General features: G+C 45.8%; 7 protein-coding genes across 7 annotated transcripts; 4 read left to right on the top strand and 3 right to left on the bottom strand.

The window, feature by feature from the left end:
* Positions 1–54: 54 nt before the first annotated feature.
* B0J16DRAFT_306317 (uncharacterized protein) lies at positions 55–1281 on the top strand (the record flags this gene model as incomplete). Its single annotated transcript, XM_046124791.1, has 1 exon — positions 55–1281. Exon 1 carries the CDS (start codon positions 91–93, stop codon positions 1279–1281), a length of 1191 nt encoding a protein of 396 aa, XP_045980934.1. The 5' UTR covers positions 55–90.
* A 262-nt stretch (positions 1282–1543) lies between these two features.
* Positions 1544–3108, bottom strand: B0J16DRAFT_363351 (uncharacterized protein; the record flags this gene model as incomplete). Its single annotated transcript, XM_046129870.1, has 3 exons — positions 1544–2058; positions 2105–2567; positions 2616–3108. 3 exons carry the CDS (start codon positions 3106–3108, stop codon positions 1587–1589), a joined length of 1428 nt encoding a protein of 475 aa, XP_045980933.1. The 3' UTR covers positions 1544–1586.
* A 1298-nt stretch (positions 3109–4406) lies between these two features.
* Positions 4407–4962, top strand: B0J16DRAFT_415694 (uncharacterized protein). The gene has a single exon (XM_046133542.1). The coding sequence runs from the start codon at positions 4496–4498 to the stop codon at positions 4874–4876; it is 381 nt and encodes a 126-aa protein (XP_045980932.1). The 5' UTR covers positions 4407–4495; the 3' UTR covers positions 4877–4962.
* A 1607-nt stretch (positions 4963–6569) lies between these two features.
* Positions 6570–7636, bottom strand: B0J16DRAFT_343794 (uncharacterized protein). Its single transcript, XM_046128102.1, has 2 exons — positions 6853–7636; positions 6570–6803 (listed from the first exon to the last, which is right to left on the bottom strand). The coding sequence occupies exons 1-2, from the start codon at positions 7209–7211 to the stop codon at positions 6716–6718; spliced, it is 447 nt and encodes a 148-aa protein (XP_045980931.1). The 5' UTR covers positions 7212–7636; the 3' UTR covers positions 6570–6715.
* A 1906-nt stretch (positions 7637–9542) lies between these two features.
* Positions 9543–11370, top strand: B0J16DRAFT_288594 (FAD dependent oxidoreductase). Its single transcript, XM_046124189.1, has 4 exons — positions 9543–10282; positions 10328–10646; positions 10691–10916; positions 10964–11370. The coding sequence occupies exons 1-4, from the start codon at positions 9842–9844 to the stop codon at positions 11280–11282; spliced, it is 1305 nt and encodes a 434-aa protein (XP_045980930.1). The 5' UTR covers positions 9543–9841; the 3' UTR covers positions 11283–11370.
* A 2288-nt stretch (positions 11371–13658) lies between these two features.
* B0J16DRAFT_385570 (SGNH hydrolase-type esterase domain-containing protein) lies at positions 13659–14456 on the top strand (the record flags this gene model as incomplete). Its single annotated transcript, XM_046131507.1, has 3 exons — positions 13659–13779; positions 13829–13893; positions 13947–14456. The coding sequence occupies 3 exons, from the start codon at positions 13659–13661 to the stop codon at positions 14454–14456; spliced, it is 696 nt and encodes a 231-aa protein (XP_045980929.1).
* An 85-nt stretch (positions 14457–14541) lies between these two features.
* B0J16DRAFT_148872 (uncharacterized protein) lies at positions 14542–15720 on the bottom strand. Its single transcript, XM_046122016.1, has 3 exons — positions 15238–15720; positions 14831–15190; positions 14542–14782 (listed from the first exon to the last, which is right to left on the bottom strand). The coding sequence occupies exons 1-3, from the start codon at positions 15331–15333 to the stop codon at positions 14627–14629; spliced, it is 612 nt and encodes a 203-aa protein (XP_045980928.1). The 5' UTR covers positions 15334–15720; the 3' UTR covers positions 14542–14626.
* Positions 15721–16606: the final 886 nt, after the last annotated feature.

Genomic DNA, 16606 nt, shown 5'->3' with positions numbered 1-16606 from the left:
ATATCTATGGTGGCTTATACCGTGATACTTGACAGATTCATCCAATTATACATTGACTTTATATCAAGAACTGCATTGTTTGCCTTCATCATGGACATCTCATTCGGTCCGCACGAAGCAGTCATCCTTCTCAGCATCATAACCAGTCTCGCTGTTTTAATCTACAAAACACACGACATAATCCAATCCCGTCGTAGTTTCAGATACGCAAGCAAACTACCCCCAGTATCAGCAAACTACGAATCCAGCGACTTCAAAACACCCATCCCATCCCCTTATCCCGGTTGGTCCATCGAAAACACAAAGCCTCTTCCCTACAGAGCCTTTCGCTATGGACCAAACTACATGGTTACCATGGGTCTGCGGACTTGTCCGGTAGAAGAGTGGATTGAGCTGGATAACCATTTTCCAAAATACCACGCTGACAAAGCGGCGAGGATTGCGGAACGTGGGACGAAATGTGTTGATACACATCCTGATGCGTATCCTGCTGCTATTGAGCTGCTGCAAGAACTTGCGGATTATCTTCCTGCAAGATATCCGAGTCTTTATGAACGAACTGCCGTGGGGATCAAGAACAAGTGGTCAGGCGAAGACTTCAATATTGTTGAAAGACCATTAGCCGAAGATCCCATGGCGATCTGCGCACGTCTCGTCCAAGATGATCTCGCCATCATGGTTGAACGTCCCGACGGTCAATATTACCTCCTTGCAGGAGCAATTCTACTTGCTGGCTTTTGGCGATTGTCCGATAAATACGGCATGTCCCTCTCGGAAATCCACACCTCAGGCGAAGTCCCTCATTTCCGCGAAAAGCTCGAGACAGGAATGTGCAAGTTCTTCAAACGTCTTCGTCCCGAGACCGTCTACAACCGAAACAATTACTTCCTCCAAGTAGACGATAGTTTACCTTGGAGCTGGAGTATCGGCAGTGAAGACGCGCCATCTGTGTCGTGGAGCACAGCTGAGAAAGACAAAGCTATTGAGCATCACATGTTTCGTTCCGAGCGACAGTCTCTTCGTCGATTACCTAAGACTGGTGCTGTGGTGTTTACCATCAGGACGTATTTCCATCCTGTTACGGATATTGCAAAGGAGGATTATGTACCGGGTAGACTTGCTAGTGCGGTGAGGAGTTGGGACGATAAGGTTGCTAATTATAAGGGACGGGCGAAGTATGGGGATGTTTTGCTGGAGTATCTTGATCGGGAGCATGAGAAGCAGGTAGAGAGGGGGTTGGATGTTGAGAAGGAGGGGGAAATTAGGAAGTATCCTTGGTAGTTGTGTTCTGATAGATGGTAGATGCAATTGACTTGTTAAATGATGTACTCTTGGTATATGATTGCAGTGTAGATGGCTTCTTAACCCTGCGGTATCATGAGTGAACGGCAGTTCTAGGTCAATTAGGTGCGCATGATAATGCAAATTTCGTCCTTGTAACATCAGAACGATTGACTGAGACAACTCTGTTTGTATAACTCAATGTTGCAGGAGAGTGAGGCCATCGGGGGATTACACTCAGACAGGTATGCCAAGGTATAGTGTCAATTAATTATCGCTACATACAACACCGCCAAATCTCATATTCAACTCATCTTCCACTTCTTCTCCCACCCAGGAAAGAAAGGATTCTCATCCAGCGTCCCAACCTTCCAATCCTCCTCCACCAATCCACTCTCAACCTGTTCCCTCGCCCACCTCCTAAGCGCCGGCTTCGCAACATGCTCAACATGCCACGTCCCCTTATACCGCATAATATTCTCCTTACCCTCATCCAGCACCTTGAGCACAAGCGCAGGGATATACGGCTCATTTCTAAACTCGGACATGGGCGTGAAGAGCGCTTTAAAGTTGAACACGATGGCGCCTGAGAGGGGGAGACGACGGAGTGTTTGCCAGTCTACGCGCAGATGGACGTCCTGTTCGGCGAGGTTGGGAGATTGATGGAGACGGGTTTGGAATTCGGGGTCTTCGGAGGGGATGAAGAGTGGTTGGTGCATTTCTAAGCCCCAAGAGCCGCGTTGAATGGGGGAATTGGTTGGCATTTTGGTGAAGAAGCTAAATATGTCAGTATCTGCTGTATACTTGGGGCATTTGCACTTACCGATCCATGCTGAACTCCATCTTCTCCTTGTAATCTGGCACAGGCGCATGTATCTCCGGCAAACCCAGTCCAATCTTCTCACTCAACTTCCATCCCACAGATGAACAAATCACACCAGCTCTGAAGCAATAGCGTCCAGTCGAAGGGTCTCGCAGGGTAAGCGCAAAGTCCTCTGGGACATGGTTGAGAAGGAACCGCAAAGGTTCAATCTGATCCAAGTCCTGCTTGACACCCAGAATGTGATTCACAAACACTCTTCCTTGGAGTTCAAAAGCTTGAGGGTATCGCGCACAGATGAATTGGATGACCATCTCCATGAGCTCTTTGCACGCAAGTTCAGAGCCTGGAAGAGCTTGCAGAACGTTACTTCCATGTTTTGCGTAGAGGTCTTGACGTTGGGCGATGCGAGAACGGTATGTACTCTCAATCTCCAACCAAAAGTCAGGATCCAACTTCTTCAATGCTGTCTACCCATTAGCTATCGCTGATAGTGAGGCGAAGGGCCACTTACACATAGTCTGATGATAAGCCCACCGAAAAGGCCGATACGGTCTCGGCATCGCACTATCAACATCAAAGTTCCTCAACGGCTCCGGCAAAGGAACACCCGACAACGCCGCATAATCAGGAAAGTCGCCCAGACGTCTAATCTCATCTACACTGAAGCCGGTGAAGTTATACGTAGCGGGATTGGCATGGCGATAATCTTCGTCGAGTCTCAACAGAGGTCTAGGCGTGGCTGAAAGGTCTACATCTTCGGAGGAGAAGCCTGCGGGAAGGGCTTGACGCTGAGAAGGGGGATATACGGTTGTGTAATCTGCTGGTGCTGCTTTCTTCACGGGTTCCGGTGGTGGTGATGATGGATAGTTATACTTGAGGGTCTTGCGTTTGGAGATGAGCGCGTGGGCTAGAAGGACCAAACAAGCAGACGATGCTGTAAAGAATGACACGAGCAGCACTGAATGAGTTGAGAGAGGATGGAGGAATTCCTTGTAAGCAATCATGATGGCGATATCTTCAAAGTGTTTACAGAGGCACATCACCAGCAGTCTTCTTTTCTTAAGACTACCTCAAAACCTGAACTCAAACACACTCGCTCCCACCATGCAATCAGTAACACTGCGATAGATCACGAGATAAACGCCTGCCCAGCCCCGAATTTGGTTACACTTTGAGAAACGTGAGGGTAACATGCCCTTTTTGAGGATAGTTTAACGCGGGGTACGGGGAAGCTTATCGGATCTGCGGCGGGAGTGTGACGTAGATACGGAAATAGAACTAGCTACGTAGATAAGTACATGCACGGTAGGAAGGAGATGGACGTATCTATGGTACTGATAAGGAAATACTTTGCGGGTGTTGTTGTTGTCGTTGGGTGGAGTGTTCTTATCGTGGCCAGGTTGGGTTTGTTTACTTACTTGGGTAACGAGATGACGATGGGTTTGTTTACTATTTTTGGATGTTTAAATGATCATACGATGTTCCTGTAGCCAGGTACTGCTGTCACATGTGTGCTTTCAAATCAATGATCTTGTGACCGGGTGGGCTTTCTTGCCAGTCTCAGGTCTGCTTGACGGAGATACATCCATCCTTCTTTCAGCATATCTCTTCCCTAAGCTATACTAATGTGAGATTACGGACATAGGGTCTAGGTACATTCAGTCTTTTCAGACTTGATCGTTGTTTTCACTATGAATACATCCACGTACAGAACAACCGAGTTGCAACGATGGTCTTCTTGTAGAGATCAGTTCTCATAGAAGGTCCCCAAAAGCCTATACAATCATATACTATTATCTCTGGTCTGATAAGTCCTTGGTAAATTATTTCCTTTAGCCATGCCAATTAGACTCCTTTGTTCTGCTTAGAGTTATCCGAATATCCATGCTTGTCTTCTTGTCTATCAGTCTTGAAATAGCGCGCATCAACATCCGATTGTAACTCTGAAATCTTCAGCTTATCCGGTTACTCGATATTTGTTTATCAAGAACCCCGATGTCTTTCATTCAGGATAAAAGCTTCTGGGTGGGTTGACGCCTACTCCAAAGGTACATGCCAACACGACAGACCGGTGACAACATATCAGTCTCAACAAGATGGAATATGGAATATGCAAAAATAGAGATTTGGAATCTCATTGTAGCTATTTGAATCATATCGCCGCTCCTGTTCAGCGCGTTATTATAGTCAACCCTATCGAAAGTAATGTCTTGATGAAGATAGTGCTGACAACTACACGTGATGGAGATAACACAAACTCCGGAAGCTCCGATTTGAATCTGACTTTATAAGACATTCACTCCCCAAGAAAATATCTTATCTTTTGTCTATGGCAGTATTCTAATTGTCCAAAAGAGATTATAAAGAACCGATTATTCTAAAGACTTCAAAATGTGGGCAACATTCTTCTACCGCGGCTCAGTAGCCCTCTCCATCGTCCCAGGCCTCTTCGGCCTCCTCACTGTAACCAAACCCGAAAGCATGCTCAAGCTCATCGAATTTCCAATCCCGACAGAACCACAGAGCCGAAAGCTCGCGTGTGCTCTTGCACGTCTGCACGGCGTTCGGAATATTACCCTCTGTTCTCTTTTCATCAACAATGCTCTCACGGGAGATAAGAATCTTACAGCAGCAGGTTTGGCTGGGGTGGTGTTTATGATGCTTGGGGATGGATTTGTGAGTCGGTCGCTTATTGGTAGGGGGGAGTGGTTGCATTGGGGGTATATTCCTGTTTTTGGGGCTTTTATTGCTGGGTTGTTGTACTCTGAGTAGGAGTATCAATGGATAGGACTTCAGGCTCTTACAATGAGACTTTATACATAAGGTAGGCATGTCCATTAACAAAACTCAAGGTTGAGCTTTGGAGTAATATTGTTTGAGTTTTCACAATTCTCGTATAAGTCATAAATTCAGTTCATTGGTGGTCTAGCATGTGCACAGAGTCATATTATTCAGTGCCAGCAATGGGAACCCGGCCCGTCGGATTAAAAGATTTCTACTACTTCGAAATTCCCGTCGGCCTTTACCAGTGTTGATACCCGAAATCAGACTCGTCTCATACATGAAACTTACATGCAATACCGAAGGTCCGTGACCGACCAGTTGAGTGAACTATGTTATCGAGCTTCTATTAGATCAATGTACTTTTCCATGACTCTGTATAGTACATACTGACGAATATATCTACGAAAACGAAATACCATGCATATGCCAAGGCGATATGACTCGTCTCTAAACTCGGCCAACTCATAATAGCGAACAGTTGAGTGGCCGACTCGTAATGCTGAAATCCACTCACGCATGGACTGCTATATGACCTCAACGTTTCGAAAGTGGCTTTCTGACAATAACCACAAACAACCGTGCTCTTCTAAAGTCCCAGTGATACAACTCTCCTGCAGCCCAATTACCAGGCTCTTCTGCAGCCTGGTCCTGTAAGAACCAACAACATTTGACTCAAGAACGAGCAGCGTTACATCGGCATTATGCGTGCTATATATGATGCTCTAATGTTGTCATTCGTTCAGCCAACTGTGCTATCTTGGTGCTTGATACCCAACAAGGCTTTGATGGACGCCCAATCTAGCATGCTAATGCAAGAGAATGATCTGTATGCAGCCGCCTTGCGCCAAGTTACTATTTTCAAGCACGGGCTTTGTTTTCAACACCACTGAAGTATTCTCCGTTTTCAATGCTACTTCGCGGGTAGCCCACGGCGAGGATCCGATAACATAAGGCTGGATGAAAATCATGTCAAGTTGTAAGACTCTAGTTTGTGAGTATTCCAGTCAGCATGGCACAACGGAATAATAAATTCTACAAAATCCAAGTTCATCGATACATAAGTATATACTTGTTTGGGTGAACTCTTATCCGGATCTTGTCTCGAATCGAGATTCTCAATTTCTATGATTAAGTGTCATATTTTGAGGCAATCCAAACATCATGTTTCAGCCATAGTCCAGGCCTTTGAAAAAACGTCGAGAAAATAAGACAGCACATATGAACAAGGTATCAATATCTGAATGATTCATGTTACCTGTCAGATGTGGGGGTCACTCACCCGATCAGGCCATCAACATAGGGCAAAAGCTGAGCTGACATGCACGACCCTGCAGCGGCTTGTCCGGTTCCCCTGAATACGTTACCGTAGTTTACCCATGAAAATGAGGCCAGAGGAGAGTATAAGAATCTGGTTGGTAGTACAGAGTACCAGTATCACGATTCACGACAAAGATGTTTCACAGGCGATGGTTCGATGTTGGTTGGCTGCTTAATCTCCCTGCGTTTAGACACAACATGATATGATATGATATTCTTGACTCAGCCGCAGCATATATTCGCGTATCATTATGTCATTTGGCTTGGAAAGAGACTCGGAAGCCGATCCTGTTGTCCGAGGCTCGGAGTGAGACAAAGAGGACCAACAATCGGAACATGAATCAGACCATATTTCAATGAGGGAGAATGTGAATCAGTAGTAGGGAAAGTAAGAAAAGGATATTATTCCAAACGCCTTATGATAACCTAAACACCGTAAACCTGATAGAATACCTCCAACCTGACCCGATGTCTAACAATTTGGATGAAGAGGATGAAATGAAATGAAAATCATGATGCGCCGCCGTTGTATTTTGTATCCTTTTGCCAAACTTGGTGAACATCTTGAGAAAATTGTGCTGTCAAATCACGGATTTTACTGCAAGAAACAATCAGCATACATCATCGTGTCGTGTGATCAAACATACCTAAGCTTGGATAAATCCATATCCATAGTAACAACAGTAGACAAATCCGATAAATGATTGTTGTTCAAAGCCTGCTCATGTGCGTCAACGACAGCTTGCTGGACTTGTCGACTCTCCACCAAAGCATCCGTCATTTGCGCCCAAGTTTGAGCTGCTTGCATAAGATATTCGCCAATATCGCTGACAAGATTTTGTGATTGTTCAGGTGAAGGTGAAGAGGCAGAAGAAGAAGAAGGAGATTCCTGTTTGGCCATTGTTTGGGAAGTAACTTGGAGATGTTGGAGGAGAGTAAGAAGTTGCTGTGCAGATTGTGTGTCGTACTGGGTACGTATCACAGGGGCAGTATTTGGGGTCGTCATTGATTTTTGCCGTACAAAATAAATTACAGGGGAAAACAAATCCAAGTGTGATAGTATAACCAAAGAGGAAAAGGATGAAAATAAATCTCCGCGGCAGGTGCAATAGAGTAAGGAATAGATGGGTTGCAGTTAAAACACGGGATAAGACGAATTATTAGTACCTTGACTGGTTCAAGGAATGCTGATCGCAAAAGGGCGAAACGCCCAACAAGTCTGAGCGGTGGAGCAAGTAAAAAAAGGCGCAGCAGTTTATTCAGTAATAAAAAAAGAAAGAAGTGATGATCGGGGAGAAGAGAGAACAAGGCCAAGCCAAGATAAAGTTGCAATTGTCCTATTTTAGCGTGTGAGAACAAAATAAAATGGGGACAGACAGATGAGAACAGTAGAGAAGAGGAGAGGAGGAGGAAACAGGGTCACAAGACAAGAACAAAGAATGGAATTATTTATGGCCTGATTTGATTCAGGGCGTACGTATTCAGCAAGGGATGATGCTTACAGGGCAATGATGACCTTCTAGAAGGATGTTTGCAGGTACAATACAGTAAGATTAGGCGCCCAAGTTGTCTCTTTTCTCTTGTCTCCAAGATCGGGTGGCGATGGTCGATTGCGCCAGGTCAGCCCTGTCTCTAGACCCGGGTACCAGTCCGGTGAGAAAACAAGGGCCCTCTAAATTCCCCAAAAGAGAATCTAACAGGGGTAGGGAATAGAACGGGAGAGTCCACTGACTCCGGTTAGAGGCTAGTAGTAGGGGGTCTGAGACTTGCCAAGATATCTGAAAGACCAGATATTCGGAGCATTTGCCCCTCTTTCCCCGCGATAACTAAACCTGAGAAAGGGACCTGAGATGAGATGAGATGAGATGAGCTAGGAAATATTGTGAGGCCAAATGCAGACAACATCACATTCGGCAGTCGTGCATCGCCAAGAAACACAATCAAGCACCATCTGCCGAAAAGGAGTGGCTGACCCCCAAGTTGTCTCTCTTCTCACAGACCAGGGGCCATCGAATAATAAACATCAGTCGGTAAATGAGCCGGGACATGTCATGCTGTGTCAGGTAGCACGCAGCGGTGTGAATTGAAAGAAGCAAAAAGAGACAACAACCTGGACTGCCACTCCGTCCACTCTTACTGGGTATACGAAAGGTAGATTCAGTGGAGAGGCGCTAATGCACCCGAAACAGTGGTTCGGTATCTCCGCAATCATCCAATAAGACGTTGAGGTACAGATCGGTTGGAGATTCGATTTGTGACGATAATTGCGGGAAAAGCAAGTATGTAGATTTAGATTAGGGGACCACTTCACTAACTTTCTACAGAAGTATTCCTTTTGATGGAAAGACGGTAGTTTCAGATTGTAGTGGCGTCAATTTGTTGTCATGGGTATTGCATACTGTTGGTCATGATACTATATTTGTCTACCTATTCATGCTGTGTCCATGACTCATGTTCCTTCGCCTAATGTGAATCTCTAATCCTTTGTTTATTACTTCTCCATCAGACCACCAGATGCCAAGCTCTTCTCCCGAGACAACTTTGTCTAAGTGGTGGCATGTAGCACAGACCGTGTTTCCACCCCGGTGAGCGGCTAAAAAATGCATGGCATGTTTTTTCGACGAGATCCAATGTGACAGATGGTCACTACGTCAGATATCGTCCGGCAATTCGCGGGTTGGTGACTTGACCTTCCTGACTGCCACGTTTGGCTTTGCATGGGTGCATGCCGATGCGACTGTATCGATCCACTAACGAGAGAACAAACTTGGTTCTGAGGAGGGATCCTTGGCTTGTCTCGGTATGTGTTGGTAGCAAAAGCCGAAGTAATATCCGGGGGCATTGCATCAGTTGTCAATAAGTGAAATCATAGGGCTTCTGTCCGTGCTCAAAGAATCTGTCAAACGCGCAGCATCTCGCTAAGCCTTGAAAAACGCCAAGTTTGTATCAACAGATAATCAACAAGGTAAACATAAAATCTGTCCTCCTCCAAGGCAAAGGATTCGGGAATCATGCAGCAACAAATCTAGACTCCAATCCATGCTGTCTAGCCGTACTAAGCAGGAAGAGTAAAACTTGCGAGTCCTACATACGAAAACCAAAGTAACAATCCCATCCCAATTTCCAGAATCCGTGTACAACATGTACCTTTGTCGTATGATACCATGTACCTCATCTTAGTGTCAAATCGGCCGCTAATGCAGCCAACCCGATGATCCTAGACGCAGGGTTATCAATCCCCGCCTGATTCTCGGTCAAACTACGACACATGTATTTCCCTCGGTCAATCTGGCCAAGCGTTTGATCTAGTCATGTGGTCTAATCGCTTGGTCTTACTCTTTTCGTTTGATCAAGAGTCAAATCCCAATTGAGGAAACACACTAGAGATGAGAAAACAAGCGGGTAAACTAGTTTGAAGGTGAGAAAACTAAATTGGTGTTGTTGTCTCTTTGCTAGTTGTAAGTGCAAACTCAATTGTTTGGCGGGGAAGTGAGAAAACTACGTTACTGTTATCAAACAGAGTGAGATTATGAAGATTGATAGTGGCTGGTTCAAGTATAAATTCCCATATCTTCCGATAGTGAAGTGATTCATCACAAGCCACCTCATCATTCATCTCTTACTTACCACCTCAAAATGAGTAAACCTTCAATCCTCATCATCGGCGGCGGTGTCTTCGGCACCTCAACAGCCTACCACCTCGCCCAGCGCGGCTACACCAACGTCACGGTAGTAGACCGTTTCGCAGCACCATCCCGCGACTCAGCAGGGACAGACTTGAACAAAGTCATCCGCGCAGACTATCCCAATCCACACTATGCGAAGCTCGGTCTTGAGACTATGAGCGTGTGGAAAGATCCTGGATCCTTATTTGAGGGTTTGTATCGTGAGACCGGGTGGATCATGGGGGGTCATGATGATACTAATCAGTGGTTGGAGAAGGCAAAGAGCTTGGCGGATAGCACTGGAAGACAGGGTGTGGAGTATCTGAGTCGGGAGGAGATGATGGGGAAGTGGCCTGCTTTGACGGGGGAGTTTCCGGGTTGGACTAATTTGTATAGTCCTCAAGCTGGATGGGTAAGTCCAAGTCCATCAAATCAGAAGCAGTGCTGACTTGCATAGGTTCCCTCAGGTCAAGCCCTACTCCGTATGGCCAAAGCCACAGAAGCTTTGGGCGTCAAGTACATCACCGGTGCATCCGGTCAAATCAAGGATCTTGTATACGATGAATACAATACTTGCAAGGGTGCTATCGCTGCCAATGGCATGTACCACTCCGCCGACAAGATCATCGTTGCAGCCGGTGCAAGTCTCCCAGCTCTTGTCCCAGGCGCCAGAACCGATGTCAAAGCAGAAACTTCAGTGATCTGCGTTATTAAGCTTGAACCTGAAGAGATTGAGAAGTACAAGGACATTCCCATCATTGATGACTTCGAGCAGGGTAAGTCACATCCTCTGTCGTCATGCCAAGCTAATGCTGTACAGGTATCATCTTTCCTCCTGATGAGGACGGTCTTATCAAGCTGTGCAGCGTCAGACTTGTAACCAACTTCGAGAACCATGAGTACAAAGGTGCTTCAGTACTCCACTCCATCGGAGATTATCCATTCGATGGATGTCCCCAGGAACTCGAAGTTGAAATCCGAGAGTTTGTACGAGACATGATTCCCGAACTCGCAGATCGTCCCTTCGTCCACACACGAATGTGCTGGTAAGTTTCCCTTCCCCCGATATTACCCACAACACTAACAGGTATAGGGATGGCATGGCGACAGATCTCAATTTCCGCATCTGCAACTACCCAGATACACAGAATCTCATCATCGCCACAGCCGGCTCAAACCACGGCTTCAAGTTCCTCCCCATTATCGGGTCTTATGTAGCCGACTTAGTCGAGAACAAACTTGATTCTGACCTTGCGGAACTGTGGAAGTGGAAATTCGGTCAGAAGCCGGTTGATTTCCAGGATCCCCATCCGTATCCCCGAAGGGACTTGGCCGAGTTGACGGGCTGGAAGGGGAGGAATGCACCAGCTGGTGGAAAGTTGCCTTGGACGTGGAGTCAAAGTCGTCTCTGATCTGTATCTCCGAAGTTGTGTACCTGATTGGTCGTACATCCCTGTATCTTAGTCTAGTTTACTCATATCTCAACTGCAAGAATCGAACATGCTCTCGATGTCCTGCTGCACGTACTTTACTTGAACGAGTTTAGATAAGGGGATGGATTCATCACATGACGGGTTGCGCTAGGAAGCTGTGCATTTGGACTTCAGTCTACGGAGTAGTATACAAGGATCTGCGTGGGGACATGGCAGGGTTTGTTAGCGTTGTTGTCTCGAGAGAAAACAGAGCCGCGTATCTTTTTTTGTGGCGATGCTCCACTGAGATGAGAGCGAGATGACGAGAGAGGAAAGTTCGGAGAAACGAATTTCTGGGAGATGGGACTCGTAAAAACGGAGAACCGTCCGTCTGGGCGTTTGGGGTGTTTGTCCATGTTCCCGGTTTTGTAGTTGTGGATCTAGCTGTTTGACAATGTTCTTCAGAACAAGATGTCTTGGGACTGGGATCCGTTCTTCGTCGTGTGTCGGGATTAACCCGGAGATAATCTCGTGTCAACCTCTCATAGTTATCATGTCAAATAAAGAGAGGTCACAATTCAGTTAGGTATGATAATTACAAAGGGTAAAGTGGCCTTAATTCATCTTCCTAGTGACATAAGTACATGAGTCTGGCTTACATCCTTGCCTTGAGTCAATACATGTCAAATCCCAAGGTCTTCTCTCTTCTCTCAATCCTGAATATCAAGACGCGCCCTCATTCTGAAAATCAAATAACACCCAAACAGTAAAGACCACTTCAGTCATTAGCCTTGCCCTTTCCCTTGTCCTTAGCCTCGTTAGGCTGCTTCGCGCCGTTCACATCGCGAGGTTCGGTAGGTATAGGTTCACCCGGTTCAAAGATCACGCACTGAAATCCATCAGGAAATGTAAGAAAAACAAAGGGGGTGCCACACGTACTGTAGGAGTGTTCCGGTCGGGATCGGTAGTTGACGTAGTTGACCTCTCCGAGGAGAGGTCGAGCATTCTTGGGCTTCTTCTTGGGGGAATCGAGATCGCTGGGACTGAAGCAGTCGCAGGTCAGAACCTTGAGGAGGGTGAAGAGACGGCGGAAGTCAGGCATCTTGACGGCTCGCGTAGTGGTTAGGTAGGTTTGTTTGGTTAATCGGTAAGTATAGAAGGGGTAAAGGGGTAAAGGACAGCTGTATGGATGCTGAATAGATGTAGTCAGTGTGTAGTATGACTGTATGGATGGATGCAGTATGGATGAAGAGAGTGTAAGTGTTGAGTTGTGGATGTCAGGGGAAGAAAGGTTTGCGTTTATGTAGACAAAGTTGAACGGGAGTAGGAGTGTTCGTGCTGAATGGGTTCTCGTTGCCTGAACAGATGCTATGGCAGTGCCAGATGAACAGTGCTTGAGGTCAGCTCTCATAGTGATCCTGTTCGTGCCAGTTCTGGATCATAACAAACAAACGCCGCCAGGTGTTTGCCTAGAACGGCAACTTGTGAATGGCTGTCACTTTACAAAATAGTAACGGGAGCGGACGGATGTTACCAACGGTTATCAAAATAGAAATCGTTTCTGGATGCTCTGTCTATCGGTTCATTTCTGTAGTACATGGATTTGTCAAGGATCGAATTTCTACGAGCCGCAGAGTCAACTGATCAACGAATACTTCAACTAAAACCACTACTGAGAGGTAATGTCATCTCTTGAATGTTCGAAAACGGGTCGTACCTGGGCACCCGTAACCCGTTTGTGATTCTGTGGTTACTTAGTTACACCCTCAGTCTGACAAGCACAAGAACCTATATTCAGTAGCACTGAGCGATGAACACTGTGGCTGTGCAAAAGTACGGGGGTGCTAAATAAAGTAACTGATCATTGTACAGCAAACTCATGACGTGAAACAGAATCAGAGACGGAATGTTCCTGTAGGTAGGCTGATGGAGAGATTATTCATTGCTATGCTGATTTTTGTGCATTGGAACCAGAGGCTATTGGTGATGATTACTTCATGGTCGACTGAAGTGCAGGTTGTCATGGTGATCAACGGTCGAAAACTCTACATATAATGTGAATGATTACAGGTTCATACGATGAGTTTCCATAGCCCTATCCAAAAACCTTACTTTATCAAAAAACACTTCTAATTATTCCGCTTTTTTTGTCCTCCTCAGATTTAATCCCTAACGATTTCTTTTGGATAACGCCTTGAGATGTACTACATCCGGAGCCTCGTTCTTTTTTCCCTCCCGGCGTCAATATGCCTTGGGGTAGTGGCAAACCTCGTCGCGAATATCCCGCCTCTCCAAGTCGGAGGGGATATTCGCCGTATTGAACGTGATGCCGCTTCGTCCGATAGCCCACCCTCCATTTGTCTGGGAGGTTCATGTATGGCTGTTCAAGGAGGTGTCAAGCTCCGGATTCTTGGTGTTGGCGCGTCGATTACTGTTGGATATGGTCCTGGAACAGATGGGAATGGGTATAGGAAGCGACTTCAAGAGAATCTCAATGGTGGGTAGGGAAAGACAACTCGGGCTGTACCTGACTAATGTTGGACCAGGGAACGAAGTCGTCTGGGCTGGAACAGAAAGGAATTCCAAAGGCGATATGGTAAATGGCTATTTCGTAAGTTCTGAACCGAAAGGAACTGAGAGTATCTATCTGACGGGATGTTCTAGTCAGGCTGGAATGGCAAAACAGTGCAATACATAAACAACCACATCGATCCCGCCCTCTCCCAACGCCCCAACCTAATCCTCATCTTCGCCGGAACAAACGACATGAACAGCAACCCCCACATCTCCAAAGAAGGCAACGACCCAGCCCTCGTCGCCTCCCGTCTGAAGGAAATGGTCGAAAAGATGATATACAAGTGTCCCGACGCAACCATCCTTCTCGGTATGATAGCCAACACATGCGATTCCAAAAACTACCACGATCAACGCGAACGAACAAAGGTTTATAGGCGTCATATTTCGAATGTGGCTGCTGGGTTGGCGGCCAAGGGGTCCAAGGTTCTTGCTTCTGATTTCGGAGCGTTTGAGGATTCTTGGTTGAGTGATTGTGTGCATCCTACGCATTTTGGATATCAGGTTATGGGGGATTGGTGGTTTGATTTTATCAGGCAGATTCCTGAGGGTTGGATTGGAAAGCCTGTTGGGCCTGATCCTGTCCGGAAGCCTCGCTGAGGGCTGATACTGAGGCTCATGACAGAAGGGAATTTATGGATTCACAAGAATGATACCATGCATCTACTAGCCTTCGAATATCAAACAACCTGAATTTGAAAAAGGGTATCCACGACTTCCCAGCTCAACCTCGAGCTCATCCACCACAAACTGAGTCTCGTATGTCCTTCTTAGACCCTTGAAGCAACAAGACTCATATAAATACCCCAAAGGAGACCAATAAAGCTCAAAAACACAATGCGTCGCTGAACAGGAATAAAGGTGAAACTGATAATACTCGCAATAGGCCAAATCTTGTAACCCGCAACAATAATAGGAATCGTTTCCTGCACCCAGTTAGCACAACTCCCATCTCTCAAAATTCAGTTACTTACCGTCTTGATATTGTTCACAATCTGGGTACCGCCCTGTCCCTTCAACAACCCCATAATAACCAAAAACGCAATGGTGTTCATGATAGCACCGGCAGTGATACAATCAACAAACCACTTGGTAAGCGTATTCTTCATGCTGAATTTTGGTTCCTTCTTCTGAGGCTGGCCAACTTTGACTTCTGCGTCTTGGGAGGGCTGCATTTCAAGATCGTTGAGACGACCCAGGTTAGGACCCTTGGGTGCCGGATAGGCCGGAAATGTTTTCTCCAGATAGGCTTGCCAGTGATAGTTGGGAGGAGCGGTCATTACTGTTAGAGTTATAAAGCGCAGGAGTTGAATGATGTCGAAAGTGACAGGGCGCTTAAAGGTCAGTTCGAGTAGATTCCTTGATATGATAAGCTACTCACATTCTGTTGACGAGCTTCAATGATTTGAGCAAGAATGTTAGAAGCTGTTGACAGGCCAGCTGCCTGAATCGTAGCGGTAACAATTGGAGAAGGCATTTTGATGCGAATCAGATAATGAGTGACTTAAAACACAAAAGCAAGGATATGGCGGTTATTCAATTGATGTTGTTCAGCTGTCGCGTCAGCTTCAGCTTCGAAATGAGATGAGAATCTTGAGGTGGAGAGCTTCTCACGTGCGCTCGGGATAAGTAAGATCCGCGCACTTCTTACCCCTTTCCATCCCTTCTCTCAACGAATCCGAGACATTGACGATCCTTGAGAAAGGCAAAGTATTACAGGAGTTTTCGAATGAAAAATAGTAGTACATCTTCGAAACCAAACGGTGGGAGACTTATGTCGGGGCTGTTGGATTTACTGGATTGTGATTGGTCCATCAACCTAGTTACATCCTTCCGAATTTTGGATCCAAATAGAACAATTTAGCTACGAAGTCTGATAGATTAATGATTCTAAAAGTTACATCTTTACTTCAGCTTGAAAAAATGGTTTGTTCAAGAAACAGGTCGCTGTTCCTTGGTATGTTCTCTGGCTACCCGTTTTAGCCTGTAACAGAGACGAAGTGACCCATGTCGACTGAAAGGTATTTAGATATGGCCTGATTTGATTCCAAAGGGTACTGCTTGCTTAGCAGTTCATCGTCTTGGTGCATTTTGCCAAAGATGAACAATTATATCTTCTGAGAGCCTGGATGGTTTCAGAACAATCTCACGATAGTTTTTTTGGTATAAGGGCATCTTGCCAAATAAGAACATCTTGTTGATATAAAGGGGTTCGAGGACCTATTATATAGTTTATATGGCTTCGATGGACGGCAGGACTTGAGCAGTTTTCGATCATTCTTTGGTAGTTCGAAAAATGATTGGTGACGAGGTCTTCGGTTTATCGTCGAGAAAGCATCCGGAGAAGCTAGACAGAAGTTCCATTGCTCCTTTTGGTGATAATCAACTTCAATCAAGTGCATTATTTCCAAAGTTTGAGATCCAATGCTAGAGTGCTGGTATGTAACTACGTGGCACACAACCCCCTATGCAGAACAGGAAGTCGAAAATTTAAAATGACCATATTCATGTCTACTCCAGTAACTCATAATAGTTTTTTCTCCTTCACCAGCCATCTTCCTGAATAACAATACCTTCATGAAATCAATGCCGAGTTCGTTCATTGGCCGTGGAGCATCATGGTCCTGCAGCTATCCGCTCCCGTCTCGAGTTTTCTTCAGATATCCTCGAGAACGGAATACACGTCGCCCTCTAAATTCTTGGTTAATTAACTCCTTGATATTGCACGATTAAAGTACCCTCTGTTCGGT

Source organism: Fusarium flagelliforme (genome assembly GCF_020744385.1).
Source record: "Fusarium flagelliforme strain FIESC 12 MPI-CAGE-AA-0113 chromosome Unknown B0J16scaffold_5, whole genome shotgun sequence".
Taxonomy (NCBI): Eukaryota; Fungi; Ascomycota; class Sordariomycetes; order Hypocreales; family Nectriaceae; genus Fusarium; species Fusarium flagelliforme.
This window is presented reverse-complemented; position numbering and strand designations above follow the sequence as displayed.